General features: G+C 37.9%; 1 protein-coding gene across 2 annotated transcripts in view; it reads left to right on the forward strand.

The window, feature by feature from the left end:
- Positions 1 to 19,359, forward strand: part of TASP1 (taspase 1) — a gene marked incomplete at its 5' end in the record, with an annotated part of 88,711 nt that overhangs the window by 64,531 nt on the left and 4,821 nt on the right. For both annotated transcript variants that reach the window (XM_084262583.1, XM_084262584.1), the window contains 2 exons: positions 6,829 to 6,939; positions 11,222 to 11,295. In XM_084262583.1, the coding sequence (XP_084118709.1) occupies positions 6,829 to 6,939; positions 11,222 to 11,295 (185 nt within the window). The remainder of the gene's footprint in view (positions 1 to 6,828; positions 6,940 to 11,221; positions 11,296 to 19,359) is intronic.

Here is a 19,359-nt window from a genome sequence, read left to right on the forward strand (position 1 = left end):
GCGTTTTACAGTTTCACAAATTTGTGTTTGATGTGTTGAATTGAATAGGCCCCTTCTTTATCCGTACAACAAAACCAGCTGAAATCTGACACTGTGTGGTGATGATACTTGAAAGTTTGTCTAGTCTGTGCTTCTCCTTATCAGAGCATTGGGATTTTACTGGACAGCAGTATCCTCAGTTATTTGATTTCTTAAAATCTAACCTGTGAAGTTTGAAAGCACAGGTGCTTTTCCTTGCAGCTTCTTTAAAAATTCCAAACAGATATTTAAGACGACTTAGATCTCTTGTTTCAGAAAGCTTGTGCTTAAACATTTAACAAATAATGGTGCATGAAATTAAAAGCAGGCTTCATTTAGTACTTATATATTTGTCTAATGTTTAAGTTGTTTGCTTGAAGTTTAGTGAGTTACATGGCAGGAGCAGTGGCAAACAGCTTTGCTTTAAATGTGTTCTGTACATGAGCTGCCAAAGGCTGGTGACGTAGGTGGTCTGTAGATTATTGACCTGAAAAAATCTGAATTTCACTCACATTACAGCCTGGGAAGATTTAGAACTGCTTCGCTGCCCCCTGTTAAAACTGGGGGATGCAAAAGCATGTAATTGGTTCCACCATGCCACAGTCAGTGTTTATACCAGAGCTCTGAAGACTTTGAAATCAAATGTAAACAATAAAGCTGGTAATGGTTTCTCTACTATGGAAGAGTATGAATGTAAACCATCTGATGAATAGCTGGTTAGTCCTTCAGTAGGGTAAGTGTAAATAAAACACTTCTCACACAGTTTAATATCAAATCTGTGCAAGGCTCAATCTGTGCAGTAGCTGCAAACGGGGGAAAAAAGCACAGGATCCAAAATGAGCAACTGTTACTGATCAGATGCTTTGGAGTAGGCAACCTTCATCATGTGAGTAGTTTAATTTAGAAGAGACATTGAAAAACAATGTTCCTTGCTTGTAGCTGTGGTTCCTCCAGAGCGAAGTTGAGTATTGAGGCGTTATTTGCCGTAGCACTTGTGACATCTGTGTGTTCTGTCCCTGGTCTGAGGCTGAACCTGTGTCTTGATGTTCAGGTGTGGTTTTTCTTACAGAACTTGATGGGATCAGTGACTGTGGATCTGCTGCAAGACCATTACTGCAGACTAATAACATACATAACATAGAAATAAAAACTTGATAATGCTTTCTATATGTCTGAAGACAATAACACTCAAGTTGAGCTTTTAAGGAGGGAAATATGTTTTGTAAAATAAAATATTGTGACTAGAGGAGGTGAGAATTAAACCAAAGCTATTGAAAGATGGGCTTGCTTTGGTTTTTCCTACCCCTTTTTTCTGGTGTGGCCAGTCAGCATTATTAGGAAATGCTGTAGTTTTGCATTAGGTTTTTTTCATGCCAAAATCTTCAGTGTAAGTGGGAAGGAATAAGGAGTTTTATGAGACTTAAAAATGGCATTAAAAGCCCCAGATTTTGTTAGCTTTGTCATTAGTGAGGTATTAGATCGAAGATTTGTCTGGCAATTCTGTTTTCTTGCAGTAAAGCCCTCTATTTTTGGCTAGTAGACATATTGAGTTTTATTTTTACTGAATTTTTAGCTATATAGCAAGATCTATCATTCTAAAGAGTGCAGAGAGAAATATGTAAGAGCATGGGAGCCAGATCACTTTTTCCTTCTAATGAACAACCATTATGACTGTAATACACATGGCCATATTTCAATTGCACCTTCCTGTTTAAATACTAATTAAACATAATGTGTATGAAAGAATGCCCTTATCTATATTGTTATTTTTGCAGAGATCTCCACTGTCATTTTTTTTTCTAAATGGCTTTTTAAAAACTAATTCAATATTATGCATGTGAACAAAATGCCATTACCTGTTTTGTTACATTTTGCAGCAGTCTGCACTATTATTTCTTTTTCTCAATGGCTTGGCTGTAACAAAATGATTTTTAGAACTAAATTAATGAAATATGTTCCTAACCTTTGAATTCACAGTGTTTTGAGAACACTCAAATTAATTCCTGTGTATGGGTTCTGTTTAGACATAATGTATAATACTGCTTCGTACCAATATTTCTGTAGGTTTAATAATAGATGCCTAGCGTACAGCTGTCAAGAATCTTGCTTAACATAGGCCATTTGCACTGCATTACTGTGTTAAAATACACTCTAGCATAATTCCAGCTCTCAGTAAAATGTCTGCATATTCAGAAATACCTTTGTTAAAAAAAATATTAATCCCTCTTTTAACTTTTTAAAGAACTGTTTTAATTGGAAAATAATACAATCTCTGCTTAAAGAATATGGTGTTCAGTATGTATTTAATTTGGCTTAGAATCTGATTTGTAGGGAGGAGAAACGGTCTGTGAATTTACTATAATATTGAATTGTGTAATACTGTAGGCAACTGGTTTTTACTGCCACTGTGTAGAGGTTGGTTCTCCACAAGTTAGGCTGCTCAGTGAATTGGAGGCACATACTGTATTGTTGCTGATTTTGGACTGAGATGGCTTAGATGAAATTGCTGGTGAAAGCATTCAGAACCGATGAGGGTGTAGTCACACAACTTGTTTCTGATGACTGTGGATGGCAACCTTCAGCAGAAGTGGGAAAACAGCCTATGAAGTGGTGTGGGTGAGAAAATTGTGGACTACTGCAGGGCTTTTATAGGTGATTGTGTTTGCATCTTCGTTTGCTGCTTGTTTGTTCAGAGGTGAGAAGTTGTAATTATTTCAGACTTTTTCTTCCTTCCATAATTTTGTTCATTCTGCAGCTGACAATAAAATGTAGAAGATTAAAAGTTGTTCTTTAAAAAAAAAAAAAGAAAAAAAAAACCTTCAGCAGATTAGCTGATAATAAATATCAGTAATTTCTTGAGTTGCAACCATTTTTTAGCTCATTTTTTATTGCTATAGCTCCAAACCATGGCTAGTTGCACCAAGAAAGCCAACATGATCCCATCAGTTTCATTGTTATGTTGTAGTGTATTGGTCAAGGTGCTACAAAGGAGGATAGCACGTAGGGTCTGGGTTTTGATTTTCTGCACAACTGAGCAAATAATGCTGTGTTTCCATCTGTTGGAGAGAGATAATGCATCCTGTTGAGTTTGCTTTGTTTGCATAGCACAAGCATTGAAGACATTTCCCAGTTTAATAGGCCATTCTAGTTACACACCACAAGTCACTTTAAGCCATTTTACTCATCTCCATATCAACACATTAGTACCATTATGCTCAGTTCTTAGAAAGTTAGTCTAGTTAGACCTGGTTTCATTTGGCATAACCAACATTTGTCCTTACTCCAAGGGCACAATTTGCTCTTAAAGAAGGTCATCTTGCTTATCTGGTGTGTTTTATGAGTGCTGAAGTTAAAACTGTACTTTATCATGTTTTTATAATGCTTTTGTCGTGCTTTCACCCCGGCTGAGAGCGGAGATCCACGCAGCTGCCTGCTCCTTAAAGGAAAAGAGCAGGGAAAAGGGGGGTAGGGGGTAAGAGGTAAGGGAAGGGAAAAGGAAGAGGAAGGGGCAAATAACCCCAAACCAAGAAATAAGAGGCCCGTGGGTTGGGATAAGGATAGTTTACTAAGATAACGGAAAGATAAAATATAACAATGCTAACAGGACTTCAGAGCAAAAATATATGAAGCTGTTGATACACGATGCAGTTTCTCACCAAACCCACAACTCAGGCCGTGCCACCCAGAGCCGTCCCAGAACCCGACCGTCCCCCAAGAACCGCGCGTCCCGGAGCCGACCCAGGCCTTCCTCCCGTCAGCCCCGGATATCCTGGGCAGGACGTAACTGGCGTGGAATACTCTCTTTGGTCAGTTGGGTCACCTGTCCTGGCTTCACCCCTCCTTTCTCATGAAGAGCTGAGAAAGTCCTTGACTGTCTGACAGCAATTAACAACATCAGGGTGTTATCAGCTCTACTCCCATTTTAACTCCCAAACACAGCATTCCATCCACTGTTACAAATGAATTTAACTCTATCCTGACCAGAACCAGGACAGCTTTTATCATTTACAGTGACATTAAATTAGTCCTCTTTTTGAGGTTTCTATTGGCACTGCACTTCAGCAAAGGCTGAAGTAATACAGTCAGTTTTCTGGCTTTTGAGTGTTTAAGGATGGAGTTAAAACCTTTGAATTTTGTGGACTGGTAATAAAGCTTCTGTGGTGCATAATCATTGAAAGGGTTTGCTTGCTTCAGAAAACAGTTGTGTACATAATTAGGGCAATACCATGGACAGCATGCTTAAAGTCAATAAATAAATGCTATTTATACTGGCAGCACACAAGGGATTCTCATGAGCACATTCATGCATGTATAGGTAGGGCATCTCTGGTTGAAATAAGAGGTTTAAGAGTTTATTATGTAGGCTTAAGAGCTTATTATGTGCTTAAAGCTCAAGTTTTAAATTGTTTTAAACCCATTTTTTAAAAAAAGTCTCACAAAATATGTACTCTGAGTGATTCCTTTTCACAGTCTGTACTCCACGGAAGATGAATGTTTAGGTCTTGGAAAGAAATCCCTGTAAAAATGAAAGAATTCTCATGGAAATGTAGTTGTAGTTACATGTTTTGCTGCAGATTCTACATGGAAAGAAATATACTGTCAAGCCTTCTCTTAAAGTTTAAAAAGAGTGAGCTTAGCATTAGCCAATTATTCTGATTATTGAAAATTTGATCAGTGATGATGGCACATAATTGAAAAAAATACTGGGAAAAATGAAGAAATACATGATTGGTTCATTTACAGGCTTTTCTTTCATCTACTCTTTCCTGAGCATGGGAGAAAGAAAAGCAATGCCTCCCTGGCCCAGCAATTAGCGTAGCTTAAGCATTTCTAGAATGAGACTTTCGTGGCATCAAATATCTAAGTAGTAGTTACTGTCTGCTTTTATGTGCATTCATATAGTCTTAGTGTTTTACTATGGCCTTAAATATGGTCTTAAAACACCTCCCCCTACCCCTCCCTTCTTAGCAGACTTTAGTCATGATTTTGCTCCCTTCTTCCTCCCACATTGTGGCACAGGGAGGGGCAGGAAATGGGGGTTTCGGTCAGTTCCTCACGAGATGTTTTCCTTCTTAGCTGGGGGGTGCATTCTGCCCGCCCTTCCCCTGCTGCACCATGGGGTCCAACCCACAGGAGACCGTCCTCCACGAACTTCTCCAACATGAGTCCTTTCCCACAGGGCTTCAGCTCTTCCCCAGCTGCCCCAGTGCAGGTCACTGCTATGGATGCAGTCATAAATCACAGAATATCTCTCAATCTCTCAGGCCCAGACTGCTCTTGTTCTCTTCCATGGATGGTGGGGGGACACCCACTCCACCATGGGTTTCTCCACAGGCTGCAGGGGAATCTTTCTTTCTGGTACCTGAATGCCTCCTACCCATACCTTCATCACTGACATTGGTGTCTACAGAGTTTCTTACATCTTCTCACCCACTTCTCAGGGGGCAAAAAGTGTCTGCTTGTGGTTTTTTTCCTCTTAAATGTGATTCCCAGAGCTGCTGTGACCATCACTGATGGGCTCGGCCTTGGTCAGAAACAACTCTGGCCTTGAGCTGGCTGATGTTTGTTCTGTCGGGCCTGCAGAGAGCTTCTAGCTGCTTCTTGCTGAAGCCACCTTTGCAGTCCCCCTCCTCCACCAGAACCCAGCCATGCAAAACCACAAGACTGTTTAAGTATACCACAAGTATTATTTTCCTGTAATATGGCCTTCTCTTGTAATGGCCGCCTTGTATCACTTTTGAACGTGGCTGCTTTTATGTTGAGAGAAAATATGTTAAAGTTTTTAGTTTTCCTTACTGTAAAGCTTATAGTTGGTTCTTATTGGGGGGTTTTGTTGTTATTTCCATTAAAAGAGTACTTTTAATCACAGGAATAGCTGTGGGCAAAGTGAAGGAGGGTGCTGAGTAAATCTACTCTAAAGTTCTTGTGGCCAGCAAATCCTTTTACAGTGTCTGTACACTAGACATAGTATTCTAATTTATTTTAAAAAAAAATTGCAAAGAAATATATGAAATGTCTGATGCAACTGCATGTTCAACTTTAAATCATAGCGTATTGTAAATGTGGGACTATGGTCTATTTGGCCTTAAGTGCAAGAACTTGGTTAATTTTGTGGCTCAAGACAAATTACAATTACAGTTCAAATTACAAACCAGAAAAAGAATAGTTAGACTTGATTCAGCTAACTTTAAAACTCTTCCAGCTTCTGATAGATGTTTTGTATCATATGTCTTTAATTAACAATAGAAAAGCCACTTTAAAAAGTAGGATGTGTTTTGGCTTTTCTGCTAATATTCATAAAACAGCAAGGAAGACAGTCTGCAGCAATTTGATGATGTCTCTGTACAAAGTGCTTTAAATTGGGGAAAAATGAATGAACTGTAAAAGTGACCCAAATTTGCTTGATTTTTTTCATATGTGGCCATCTTTATATAAATTATAGTGCAAAAAGAACTAAATAGAGGCATGATTTTTTCAACTTGACACTTGGTTTTCCATTGTTTAACTTCCTTGATCCAAGAATAAATGTGTTTGCACTCACAAACTTAATTTCCAATATTTTTTTCAATTCTAGGTAGCTCTTTTTCCTTTTTTTGGTTACTGGTAGGTTACTCTTTAGATAGTTGCTTATTAGAAACACTAGGAAAAATAAAACTGATGCCTTTGCAAAGGCATCAGTTTTAAGGTTGACCTGACAGTCTTTTCAAGACAGTGACAAGATTAAAGGGAGAAGTCAAAGTGAAATAAAAAAACCCCACCCTGAATAAACTATTCCTATTGCAAGTAATTTTCCCCAATGATTTTGCCCAGGTTCACCTTTTCTAGCCAATGAAGATGGTGTACTCGGAGGTGTGATAGTTCTTCGGTCTTGCAGGTGTTCAGCAGAGCCTGAATCATCGCAGGAAAAACCAACTTTACTAGGTAAGAATACCTTGCTTGTTTTTACTGGAGCTAGGTGCTAATTCAAAGTGAAAGGTAAAGTAAAGACTGTTTGTGCATATTTATGGTTGTTCAAAAGCCACAGAGAAAACAAATGAAATTGAAATTGAGATTATAAAACTCTAGGAAATGCAATGGTAGTATTAGCCTTGTTTGCTCTCTAAAACTGTGGAAAAGACAATTCTTTCTCAGTCATTATTTCCAAGTAGAATTGTGATTCAGAGGGTTGTGTGGAAACAAAGATGGCAGGGTATGTCCATCAGGGAAGAAATTACATTTTTAGCAATTTTAGAGATAATGCATGTAAGTGTTTGCTACTTCTTAGTGGTTCATACGGTAAAGTTGCTATATATAAAGTTCTTTGTCCCTCCTTTTGCAGGACAAAATGTGAAAATTTGAAGCATGCACTAAATATTTATAAGGGAGGTTGATTTATAGTTAGAAATTTTCTTGTTATGCCCAGGAATATCTGTTCAGATAAGTCTCAGTTATATGTCTTATGTGTCCATACGGAGTCAACAGGAGCACTTACTTGCTGTTTATATTGAGATGAACAGAAAACTCTCCTTTGCCTCTGTCATTGTAGCTGAATGGTTAACTTTTACAGCCCTTCAGCCCTGAATATCCTAGAAACAAGGTCCTCATGTCTCGCTGCTTTACAGACCAAGTGTGTTACAGTGAACTGTCATGCGGTTTGTCATGGGGAAGTGGCTAGGGAGCTGAAGCTGTAGGCTGCTACCAAAGGTGGGTGGAAATGCAACTCAGAGACTTATGCTCTTTGAGGGCAGGGATTTCAGACTGGGGGAAAATGAATTACTTCAGCATGACACTTTTACCATCTCCTTTGCTGTGATGCTCCTCAAATGTGGGCATATGTGACTGGTCATGCTATGTGCTTATCTGTTGGGTCACATGGACCTGTCTAATATATATTTATGTTATACTATTAGAATTATTTTTTTCATTTGTGTAATATTCTGTTTTACTTTTCTATTCCCAAGCATTTAATACTCCATCAGGAGTATTATATATTCAAGTAGCTTTCATATCTTCTAGGATCTGACATGACAAATTTGATCACCTAACTTAACTTCATGTATTAAGGCAGATCATAACATCTCACCTGGTGATTCTTGAATTGCATGATTTCTTTTTAATTTATTGGGTATTCTTTCTAAAGACCCTGTTGTTTTAATTCATTACTACTTTTGTCCCACTAAAACCTCTAACATTGTGTCACCAGAGTTTGCTGGCTCACAGCCAGCCTGGAGTAGCAGGCAGATAGTGTGCTAAAGGTGACCCAGCAGATGACATTCCTAATGATGGGTTAACCCACGCAGACTTTAGTATTTATTGCTCTCTGTTCAGTGACTTTCAGGATGCTAGGGTTAAGTTATTACAGGTGCACAGGATGAGATGTATGCTACCTTTCAGTTTGGTTCTCATGTTGCACCTTGCTGGCTTGCATTGCAAAAATCCTCAAATATCATGTACTACTTTGTGCTGGTTGACTTGAGGCTGATCGTATCCCCCCTCCAGTCATTCACTCCAATAAGTAATTTTGCTCAATATAGTTGATCACATTAAATTTTCTCTACCCAGCAGTTGAGGTTTATGTGTGTTTTATGCTTTTGGTGAACATTTCATCTTGTCTGTAAGATTTTCGTGTACATTTTGCTATTACAAAGAACTGGAGATTGTGGAGGTGGACACTTACAGTGCCAGTGATGGTTCTGGGATTTTCATGATGGACAACAAAGGAATTTCGGAAGGCCTGGATGAGAAAAAAATTTAGAAATAGCTTTTTTATGTTACATTTTTTGGCATTATTGCTTGAATAGCTTGTCTTTTTGAAGCAGCAGACTGTCAAATAGACTTTGACAATCATCTTACTCTTGTCTCTCAGCTATTTGAAAGCCAAGACTGTCTAATCCTGACTCCAGAATCAGAGCATGGGTTGCTAAACATACTGAGAGTGTTGCAAGTTTGATTAACAGTTCTCAAATTTAAGAATGGAATAATTGTGGCATCATTGCTCTAGTGAAAAAAGCATCATATAATATAAATTCTGTCCTTAAAAAAGCATTAAGAAAATGAAAGCACAAATTTGATTAAATAATAACAAACAAGATCAACCTAACCTAATACATCATAATGAAAGGCTATTTGCCCATTGATTTTTTTGTTTTCATTCCACTGAAATAGGATTACTATAGCACAGTTTATTCTAAAGTGATTTTTTCTGTACTGAAGAAATTTCCTGCCTTACATTGTATGTTGACTTAATGTATAATTTAACATATGTAATATTTGGATTTGGGATTGAAGATGTGTAATACCAAAGAACTCAGTGAACAGAATAACAAATTCTCGTGTCTTTATTGCAGGGGTGGTAATTTTTAATTTTTTTTTTAACTATTGAAACAATTTACAAGTGATGCCTTAAATGGGTGACAATGTGTGAAATGTCTTCAGATAAGTGTGTAATTTAGGATTTTCAGTGTTAATTCCACTACTTGTAGCTGGCAGTAACCATGTTTCATGCTAGTGCATGTTACCTTTGCTGACAGTGTAGAAGGAAAAAAAATTATTAAAAACTTAAAAGAATATGAGTAGAGTTATCAAAGGGAAAGGAATAATATTTTGAGGGTATTTGGCCTGAACTGTTGCCCAGCTTCTCAAAATTGAAAGATAACATTACAGTTCTCTCCTGAAAATTAATGCTTTTGCTGACAGTTGAACCTTTAGGGTATTAGGGAGGGGTTGGCTTCATCGAGAGCAGCTACGTTACGCTGAATGTGTTCTGCTCTCCTAAAGCTCTTTGACTAACCTTGGGTGATATCAGTCATGAATCTATTGCAAGGGGAGCAAAACACATACCTAAATGAAGTTCAGTTTTTCTTTTATGATGAAATCTACATATCTGTCAGAATCTTCTAGTCTTGCCGGGGTTGTCTAAACTTTGATCTTCTGCTTCAGGTTGATTGCTATGCAGGGATAAATGGTTCAAAGGATCTTCGTCAACCATATTAAAGGCACACAAGGAATTTTAAAATGGTTTTGAAACCATCTAATGATGCTTTTTGCAATACATGAAAGTCTCTCTCTTCCAGAAAGAAATATCTGGAAATAGACTTTCATGGCATCTTATGTAACTCATGTAAGACTCCTCTGTAATCCAAAGGAAAATTTTATACTTGAGTGCAATTTTATTACAATATTCTATGAAAATCCTGAATCAACTACTCTTGTCTTATTTCTTCCCTCTGTCAAATTGTGTACTTGATGAACACAAAGAAAAATGACTGTGGCGTACAGCAAGGAGAATGCAGAGTGGCAGTTTCTAATGTTCCTCTGGATGGGAGCTAAACATGTGAATGATATGCTGCTTCTCTGAATTTTGTGTTGCAGCTGAATACGAGGGTGTTTGTAGGTAGGAAGATACCTGTATGAGGGAATTAGCGTTCACTGTAATGGGCTCTTTCAACTATTGATATATATTGGGCCTCTTTCAAACATCAGACCGCCACCTTACTAGATTAACATGCATTAACCAATATACAGTAGCAGCAGTTAGCTTTCTTAGTCATTATCGCTACAAGCACACCAGTTGGTCTTTAACATTTCTATCCTACAGTAGCTGTGAGTATACTGCCTCTATCTTCAGTTCTCACCTTGCAAACATCACTACTTCTGCATATTTTCCTGTGTCCTACCTGAGCAGCTAAACCACACATCTCCAAGTACCCACTGGTAGTTACATGTTATATTTATGTATTTATGCCCTTTTCTGTGAAAAAAGTATTGTTGCTACTTACTCTGTTTAATCCTTCTATGCCATCTGGGTTTATGCCACTGTAGTGTACTTATATCTGGGTTCAGAGCAAGAAAATCCAAATTATATCTGTTTTTACTTTTTGGGTGGAACAGGCCTCTGCTTTAAAAGTTGGTTCTGTCTTTTAACAATGGCTGCAACTGATGTGTTTTTCACCTTGGAGGCTCAATATCACTGAGGTAATATTCTCATGCTGGGTGTTAGTTCTGCAGTGTGTGACTGCAAATAGTGAAGGAAAATCTTGTTTATTTGATAGCTGTTTCTTTCGAGATGGAATTATTCTGGTAAGTAGGTTTTAAGCTTGGTTTTTGTCCTTTCCCAAATTGTATTTTAAGTGATATTTGTTTCTCAAGATTCCAGTTTTGTTAAATTACATCTTATATTTTAAATAAACACATTTTTTGTGACTTCTTGCATTTTCCTTTATAGTGGAATTTCTGTGGAGCCATACAACAGAGAGCATGTGTGTAGGATATATGTCTGCACAGGATGGCAAAGCTAAGGTAAGGTATGAGGATTAGGGTGTAATAAGGTAGAATGAGTGCAGAAGCTAAAGAGAATGTGAAATAATGAAATATATAAGAAATTTCTGTCCTTAGGGGAATGAAACAAGTAATGGGCACATACATGGTTAAATGTATCTCTTGATTGGGCATTTCTAACACCCCTCCCTTTTTATTAATTGCTGCAGTTGATATGTATGCTAGCATAGGTTTGTAACATCAGGAAAAGGTGCCCCAAACACATTTCCTTTCCTCTCTGCTGATAGTAATTGTATTTGATTTAACTTTATCCAGCTTGATTCAGTTACACTGGCTATTTAGGGTAACACAGTATTTTTCTGCAGGTATGTCTTCCTTCAGATAAAGCATTTGCACCAAGGATTTGCAGGGGATATAAAATGAACTTTGAGGTAGTTCCTATAATAATTTATATGGTGAACAATTTAGATACTAATATCCATGATTCTTTTAGTTTATTAGAGTTGATTATTGGGGTTTTTTTGAATGAAAGAAATAATATGTTAAAACTTGAGTTTAGCAGTGAAAGCTGGAAAAATCCTTGACATGAAATAGTAGGATTTTAAATGGGAGGATGAGAGCTGCCTACTCATAGAAATATAGTAATGACAGGAGGAAAAGGCAGGTTTTGCAATATGGCAACTAGAGATGTTAGGAGAGGTGTTTGAATCATGAGTGCAAACATAGGAGAAGCTGCATGTGGAGGCAAACCCATCATTTCTGTAGACATGTATGGCCACTGGTGTTCGAGACTATGAGTGAGCAATCAGAACTGGTTAAAGGAAGTGACAAAAGTGGGGAAAAGAGCTAGATTAACAAGCTTCCTGACCTGGATAAACTAATTGAGGAGTTGGGGGTGTTTGCTGGAATATTTGCATATATGAGAGGAGGACGTGACACCCAGGAAGTTTGTACCAGCAGAAAGACAACCGGCATTGTGATCGTAGAATTTAAAGGAAGATTAATTTTTAAAGGTTGGAAAAGGAAAGCATTTGAGTGGCTAGATTCATTGACTCTATCCAGAAATGGCTGCTTGTGGATCTGCTGAGGAAGGTTTTGTCATCAACAGTGGAAGGGGAGAGGAGTACAAAACCGAAATCCTTCTCTCTTTCTTTTTATTTACTTATTTTTATTATTTCTCCCCATGCTTCATTTGTGAGAGACATACAAAGGAGGATAGAAGTGAGATAATAAAAGAACATACAAAATAAGGAAATTGACATCAGCTATTTTAACCAGCAAGAACACTGGAACATGCTGGATGAAACTTTGGGAAAAAATTAGTTCATCCTCAAGGAGTAAAATGTATACGAAAAATAAAAAGACAAGAATGCCCCAGAAGGAGGAGGAAGATAAAAAGCAGCTGGTAAAGGAACTGCTGGTAGAGGTGCTATTGAAGTACACTCTTTCATGGTGTATGTAAAGTTCTTTCCAGTTGATTATCCATGGAGCAGTGTGTGGTTTTATGTGTTTTCTTAATATTTATTTTATATTTATTAGGAAAGAATCCAATCTCCAACTAAAAGCTTGGGCTGCACTGAGTGAAGCTGAAGCAAGCTAAGCTGCAGATGTTCTAGAATTCACTAGTTAGTTTCAAAGTTATTATAGTATGTCGAAATAAGAAGAATTATTAGAATCTGTAGTGTTATTACAGCATCACACCTGCCTCTGGCTTACATTGCAAGCTCAAAATTGCATTGTTTCTTCCTGGTAGTGTCTGCCTAATTAATAAATAAATGCTAAATATAAAATCTGTCTGGTAATGAGTACTAGCATGACAGTGTCATGCCCAGAGATGTTTTCCTAGTCGCAGTTGCAACATTTGACATCTGGTGCGCATTGTTTTCATACTGCTGGTAAATTCTCCAGCTGGTAATCTTGATTGTGCTGACAGACACAGCTGCTCTTCTTGGTTCACTTCTGAATTATGTTTTTGACCTTCATTGAAGAGTTAATCCTGCTCCCTTTCTTCCTCCTTTGAGTCTGTGGCCACAAATGCTTTCCAGAGAAAAACCACAAATGCTTTTGCTGCTGTCTTCTATTGATCAAAAAAAGTCTTCTGTCATAAAAGCTGGAATTTTAGTCTGTTCAACTGGGGCTAAGTTATAGATGGAAAACTGGGCTTGAAATAGAACACAATGTATTGCAAGTAAAAAAATAAATAATAATTAAAAAAGACGAAATCCCATTTCTTTAATAAAGTAACTGTTCTGGTATGATTAATTGTGAGTGCTTTCCATGAAAGAATAATGGTATAAGAATTCATAACAGTATAAAATATCACTTGTTTATGAGTACCATAGGAAAATGATCAGGCAGCAGCTTGCAGGGAAACATCTTGCTTTCCTGTTTTCCTAGGGTGGTAAAGAGCTTCAGTTTTTCTTTCTTTCATCAATCTAGGACTCAAGTTTTATTCTTAAACCAAGGGGTTGTCATAGTGGCTGATTTAGGGATGTGTCAATTTAACAAAAACGAACATATTTTTGTAGCAAGACTTTTGGAAAGTGAGAAAGTTTTTAAGTGTCTACTGTTATGAATTAAACTAATGTTAGAATCTTAATTATTTAAAGGGGTCCATCCTGAGGAAAAAAGGCTCCTGCTTTATAATCTTAGTCTGATTCTTTGTACATTGGAGGCTAATGCATTTCATAATAGGACCTTGAAAATGGTGGTTCCGAACCCCAGACAAACTGTGAAGATAGAGGAGGCATTTCTTACACCAAGCAGCTAGATACCAGCTCACATGCAGATGCTGGTATACTTGAGAGGTGGAAACGTACTTAAACAATTAACTATCAGCAGTTCCTTAAAAGAACAGCGGGCAGAAAAGTGGGGTTGGAGACTTGAAGTGGTTTATACACCCTGACCTGCTGGGGCTTCTGGCTTTTAGCACTGTGAGCTCTCCAAGTACTGATTCAGAAGTATCCTTGCAACCAGACTTTGTTTCCTCCCAATTTAGAAAAGACTGGGTCCTGCAGCCGGCCATTCCCCTCCAACCTAGACTGCTGGAATGCTGACTTGCCAACCTGAAAGTATAAAATGGCTGAGCCTGCAAGAGCTGTGGAACAACTTAGTAATAATTGTTTGATTTAAAGCATGCTGTCTGGAAAGGTGTCCAGTCTTTTTTTAAAAAAACAGTTGCCTGGAAGAGTCATCATTTCCTGTTGAACATTGGTTCAAAACGTTTGGTTGAACATTACTTTAAAACAGTGTGGAGGCTTTGCCAGATGAACTAAGTTCACACCTTTATTGCTGACACAGTCACCTCTGGTTGCATGCCCTGTTATTTGCCTTTAGCTCTCTCTCAATGCTGAAAGTATTTCAGTTCCTCCACTGCTGACAGCACTGGCAATGTCATCTTCACTACCTGCAGAGGCAACATCTCATTGACTTCCCTCTGATTCTTATGTCCTTCATCCCGTATGTCACTGCCACTAGCAGCTGATCAAGGCACATCCTTGCTGGTGCAGCTGTACTCTTCTTTGTTTCCTGTGATCCCTCTGGACACGAGTAGTTTCAGAATGACTTGGTGCCAGCGTTCGTCATGTATTGGATGTGGAAGGAAACAAACCTTTAGTCTGAACAGCTTTGATTTTTCTGTAGCTGCTTGGAACTAAGCTATGTCAGCTATTGATGTAGCTTATCCAGGCAGGTGCCTGGGGCCCTCAGCATTGATGAGAGTAAGGAACAGGTGTATTTTGTTCTAGAAGTTGCCAGTACCAGACCTCCTTTCTGAAGCAATACCATGGCAGGTTCTTTCAACATTAGGCCTGTTCTTTGGGAAAATCAATGGACTTCCTGACATCTCCTGAAGCATGTTCCTGTATGATAGTAGAATTGTCAGATAAGCTGACACTCAACTATTTCTAGCTGTTAGTGAGGCTGTTAGAAAATTCTAGGCTGCTCTGGAAGTATCTGGCCACAGCCATGAGAATAGATAAGAAATACTTGTCCATGGACTTCTCTGCACTTAACTGAGCTCATTTTGTAGTGGTAACTGCTGCACTAGCAAAGGTTAAGACTTCTGGATGGAAGGTCTGGGAGGTAAAATACCTTCTTCAACTGAGGAGGTATGTTTATTCCTTTTTGTCATTGTGATGTTGACTCGTTAATTACTTAATATGAATTCCAGGTCTTTGATAAGTACCTATCTCTTTTAGAATTCCTGCCCAAACTTCTTTCTGAAACACTAATCTTCAGAATAACCTTCTAGATTTTTTTATAGATCCATAATAAATCCAACAGCAGATCATAGCACCAGCTAAGAAGGTCATTCTTCTGAATGACCAGAGCTCTGACCTCTTTAAAGATACTCAGTCAGTTTTCAATTAATCAGTTCCAATTTTCTTTAACTGTTTAGGTTACAGTCTGAGAACAATTGTGTTGTCACTATTGGGGAAATACCTGTTTCCTGATAACTACGGTGTTGCTTCTTGGAATTTTATCCATACTGCTGCAGACAATTGGAAAATACTTAAAGTCTTAAGAGTTTGTGTGACATTTGATAAATGTAAGTTTGCATGACTGACATTTAAATAACACCTTGAATTCACCCATAATGTGATTTTTAGATCTAAATAGAGAATGGGAAAGAAGGAAGTTAGTGGGGAGGATACAAGTGGACTCCTCTTAGTTGTATGGTCTCTATATATCTTCTTGCCCAATGGGGAATACTGCAAAGTAATACAAGTTCTTCAGTTGCAAATAATAGTTCAGCGTTTCCCTGCAATGTGAATTCCCATACCCACTGCATCCTTGAAGGTTCTGGCAATGAGTGGGCAGCCTCTGATGCAGTGTTATATGTCAGTGCATAACTGAGCAGGAGCCCTCTCACCTCAGGCAGGCTCTGCAGAGTATTGGTTCACTCAGGCTCCATGGTACCCTGTGTGCACAGAGAGTAAGTGGACAGGAGGTGCCACAGAACTTGAGGGCTTTTTCCTAAATCTCCCAAGTTTCTTATCTTAGTGATTGAGAGTAGTTGGTGGTGGATAATGCTTTAGTTTGAAAAACAAAACTGTGTTTTAATAAGTATTTGAATTCAGAGTGCTTTCTTTCCAGTGGAAGACCCAATCTCAATACCAACACTGTGTAGGTTTGGTCCTGTTTTATGTATAGGTATTTGAAATAATTTGTCAGTTACCTATGGCTCTTAGTAGGTATGGGTTTACTATGTGAGCTGTGTATAAATGTTCCTAATATTTGCAATTACTGTAAATGTTGTAAGATATCCTTGTAGTTCAGCTTCATAGGTTTTAACTGTTCTAACATCTAGATGACCTAGACAACAATTTTCTAGAAATTAGTTGCAATATTGAGCGTAATCCAATTCAGTTGCCAGTTTAAATCTCTCTTTGGCAGATGCTCGGTTCTTATGACGTGAATTACTGAGCTTTATGTTATGGCAGGTTTTAATATTGCAAAGCTACATGTGCCATTCTTTCCATTTGCTAATGAACCAAAACCAAGTTGCTGTGCACGATACAGGGTAACAGTAGTGAAGAGTGTTGGGGATTGCTGTGTGGGAAACCATCCCTCAGCAGCCACTGCTGTCTACACCAAATGTTGTGATTGTAATATACAAACAGAAAGTTTGGACGTTTCATTTCATTTTCCAGTGTGAGAAAACAGAGTGGCCAGGGAGACCATTCCCTTTTACTCTGCCTGTTGAGATGTTCAGTATCCTAATCAGGTTTACTCACCTTTACTAACACTGAAAAATTTAGCAGAATTACTTCCCTTTGTGTTTGAAGTGATACATACAACAAACACAGATTGTAGTGATTATTGTTGGTTTTCTGATGATGGGCTTCTGTATTTTACTTTGAGTGAAAGGTCTGTGAAAAGTCTTTACCAGGAGAAAGGGCAGTTATGCAGTGCTTGTTCAGTGAAATACATCTTGGAAGAATCCTAATTCTAATTTGAAAATTAGTGGAAAATGTTACTGGCCTGTTTAGTTAACAGAAATACTAAGTGAAATAATTCAGTCGCTCATGTCAGACTACAGAGACAGTCTTTTAACTTTATGAGACAGGAAAAGTATATGTCACTGTTATACTTTTTTTTTTCTTTCTTTAATCTGTATTCTTGACTGGGGAATCAGTCAGAAATTTTCACTTGAAAAGAACACTGTGCATACAGCAGAGCAACCAGTTCTCTCATAAAAATAAGGTATTTATATTTGTTGAAAATAACCTTCAGCACTAAGATACCAGTTACAGTTTTTGGCTTGCAGACTTTCATGGAAATTAAGGCTTCTGAGATGGGAAGATAAGTTCAGTTTTTTGGGTTGAGTTCTTGCATTAAAGCCAGTAGTTCTGGAACTCTCTTCATATTTGGCCGACATATTTTATATCAGAGCAGAGAAGATGGGACTGTATATCGAGGTATGAGATATAAATGCAAAAACATGACATGGGACCTTCAATTCAGAATAGTAAAAAGAACTTTTTAAGTTATATGGCAATATTTTACAATACTTCTACAAAAGCCTGGGATGCTGAGCTGAATAGATGACTGGTTGGCACATGGCTTTAGTCTGTCATATGTATGGTTTACAGAGATTAAAATGCTTTACTTTTTCAAATCTCTTAAAATTTTATTTTCTTTCCTAGTACAATATCCATATTTTTCATATGTAAATAGTGTGTTGTAATATACTTAACCCACAGAATGAATTTAATCTTGGAAAACTGTTAGCTTTGTAAACAACCTGTATGTAAAATCAGTATTTTCGCTGTCTGAGAGCCAGAAGGGATGCCATCAGTATGTCTGTCTTTTCTTTGCCCTCATTCTGGAGCTACACTGTTCTTTTCCTTTTGTTCCTTTTCTCTTTTTTAACTTTTCACCAAAGGAGTTGCACATGGGACATTGCAGTAGCCGTAGTTGCCAGTATTTTGTGGGGCACCTTCTCCTGTTGTATGGCAGGTGTACGTTCAAACCATGTTGAGGGCGAGCTTCCCAGGAGACACAGCTCCAGAGTATTGTTATTGCTGCCAAAATGGGCTACTACTGCGTGGATAATAAATTGAGAATGTGTGGTCAGATGGATCTCATGGTGGAAGCATGTACCCACCTAGAAAGCTTTGAATTTCTAAAGAATACATGAGTTTGGTGGTACTTTTCTTTAAGGAGTAAAGATGTAGGCAGCAATTTCATTAAGTATATGATGTCCTTAGTCTTCTATTATATTTCATCTCAATAGTATAATGAATGGAAAAAGTTTGGTTTATAAATTCTGTCTAAAGCACATCCTGAGCATGTAATAAGAAAGCTAAACACATGAAGTACTCCCTAGACTTGCTTAAGAACTGAATGTGCTGCCATCTGGTAGTTGTACTCTGTCCTCTTGGCAGCGTTTGATTGACTTCAGTTTTCTCATGTAGCACTGTCTGCCTTTTGGCTTAAACTTTATATTCATTTTACAGTATATTTATGCTTTTAATGAAAAAAATGAAGCTGTTGTGACAAACTAATACTTTTATGTGGATAAAAGGAGAGCAACTCTTTAGAAACAAAAAAAAAAATTATGTTAGCTGGTCTCAAGGTTGTTTCAGAATCTTGGTCTATGAGGCATGAAGTAAAGTAAGTCTTGGCACAACTTTTTTTTTTTCTAAAGGTATACTAAAAATACATCACTTCAAAAATAGATTAAATATTCATGATGAAAAGATGTAACTATATATTGTCCTTGTGACAGTTAAGTATTATTTCATGGCAGAAAGACCTATTAGTTTTGGACTTGAAGGATAGTGGGAAACCTTCCAGCGTGCATCAAAATAGACTGAGAGAGAGGAATGTTCCATGGACAGTGTCAGCAGCACTGTGCTTGGGGGAGCTGGTTACTCCATGGTTTTGGTTTGGTTAGGAGGGAAATAGGGAAATTTTGTGTGTTGGGATGGCAAATACATGGAACAAGAATCAGTGTCTGAAGGTTGGTTAGCTTGTTTGTGCTTTGTGGAGGGGTGAGAAGCAAAATCAAAGAATCATTAAGTTTGGAAAAGACTTCTAGGATCAAGTCCAACCATCAACCCAACACCACTGTGCTGC

This window comes from Gallinula chloropus (assembly GCF_964237585.1).
Source record: "Gallinula chloropus genome assembly, chromosome: 3".
Classification (NCBI taxonomy): Eukaryota; Metazoa; Chordata; class Aves; order Gruiformes; family Rallidae; genus Gallinula; species Gallinula chloropus.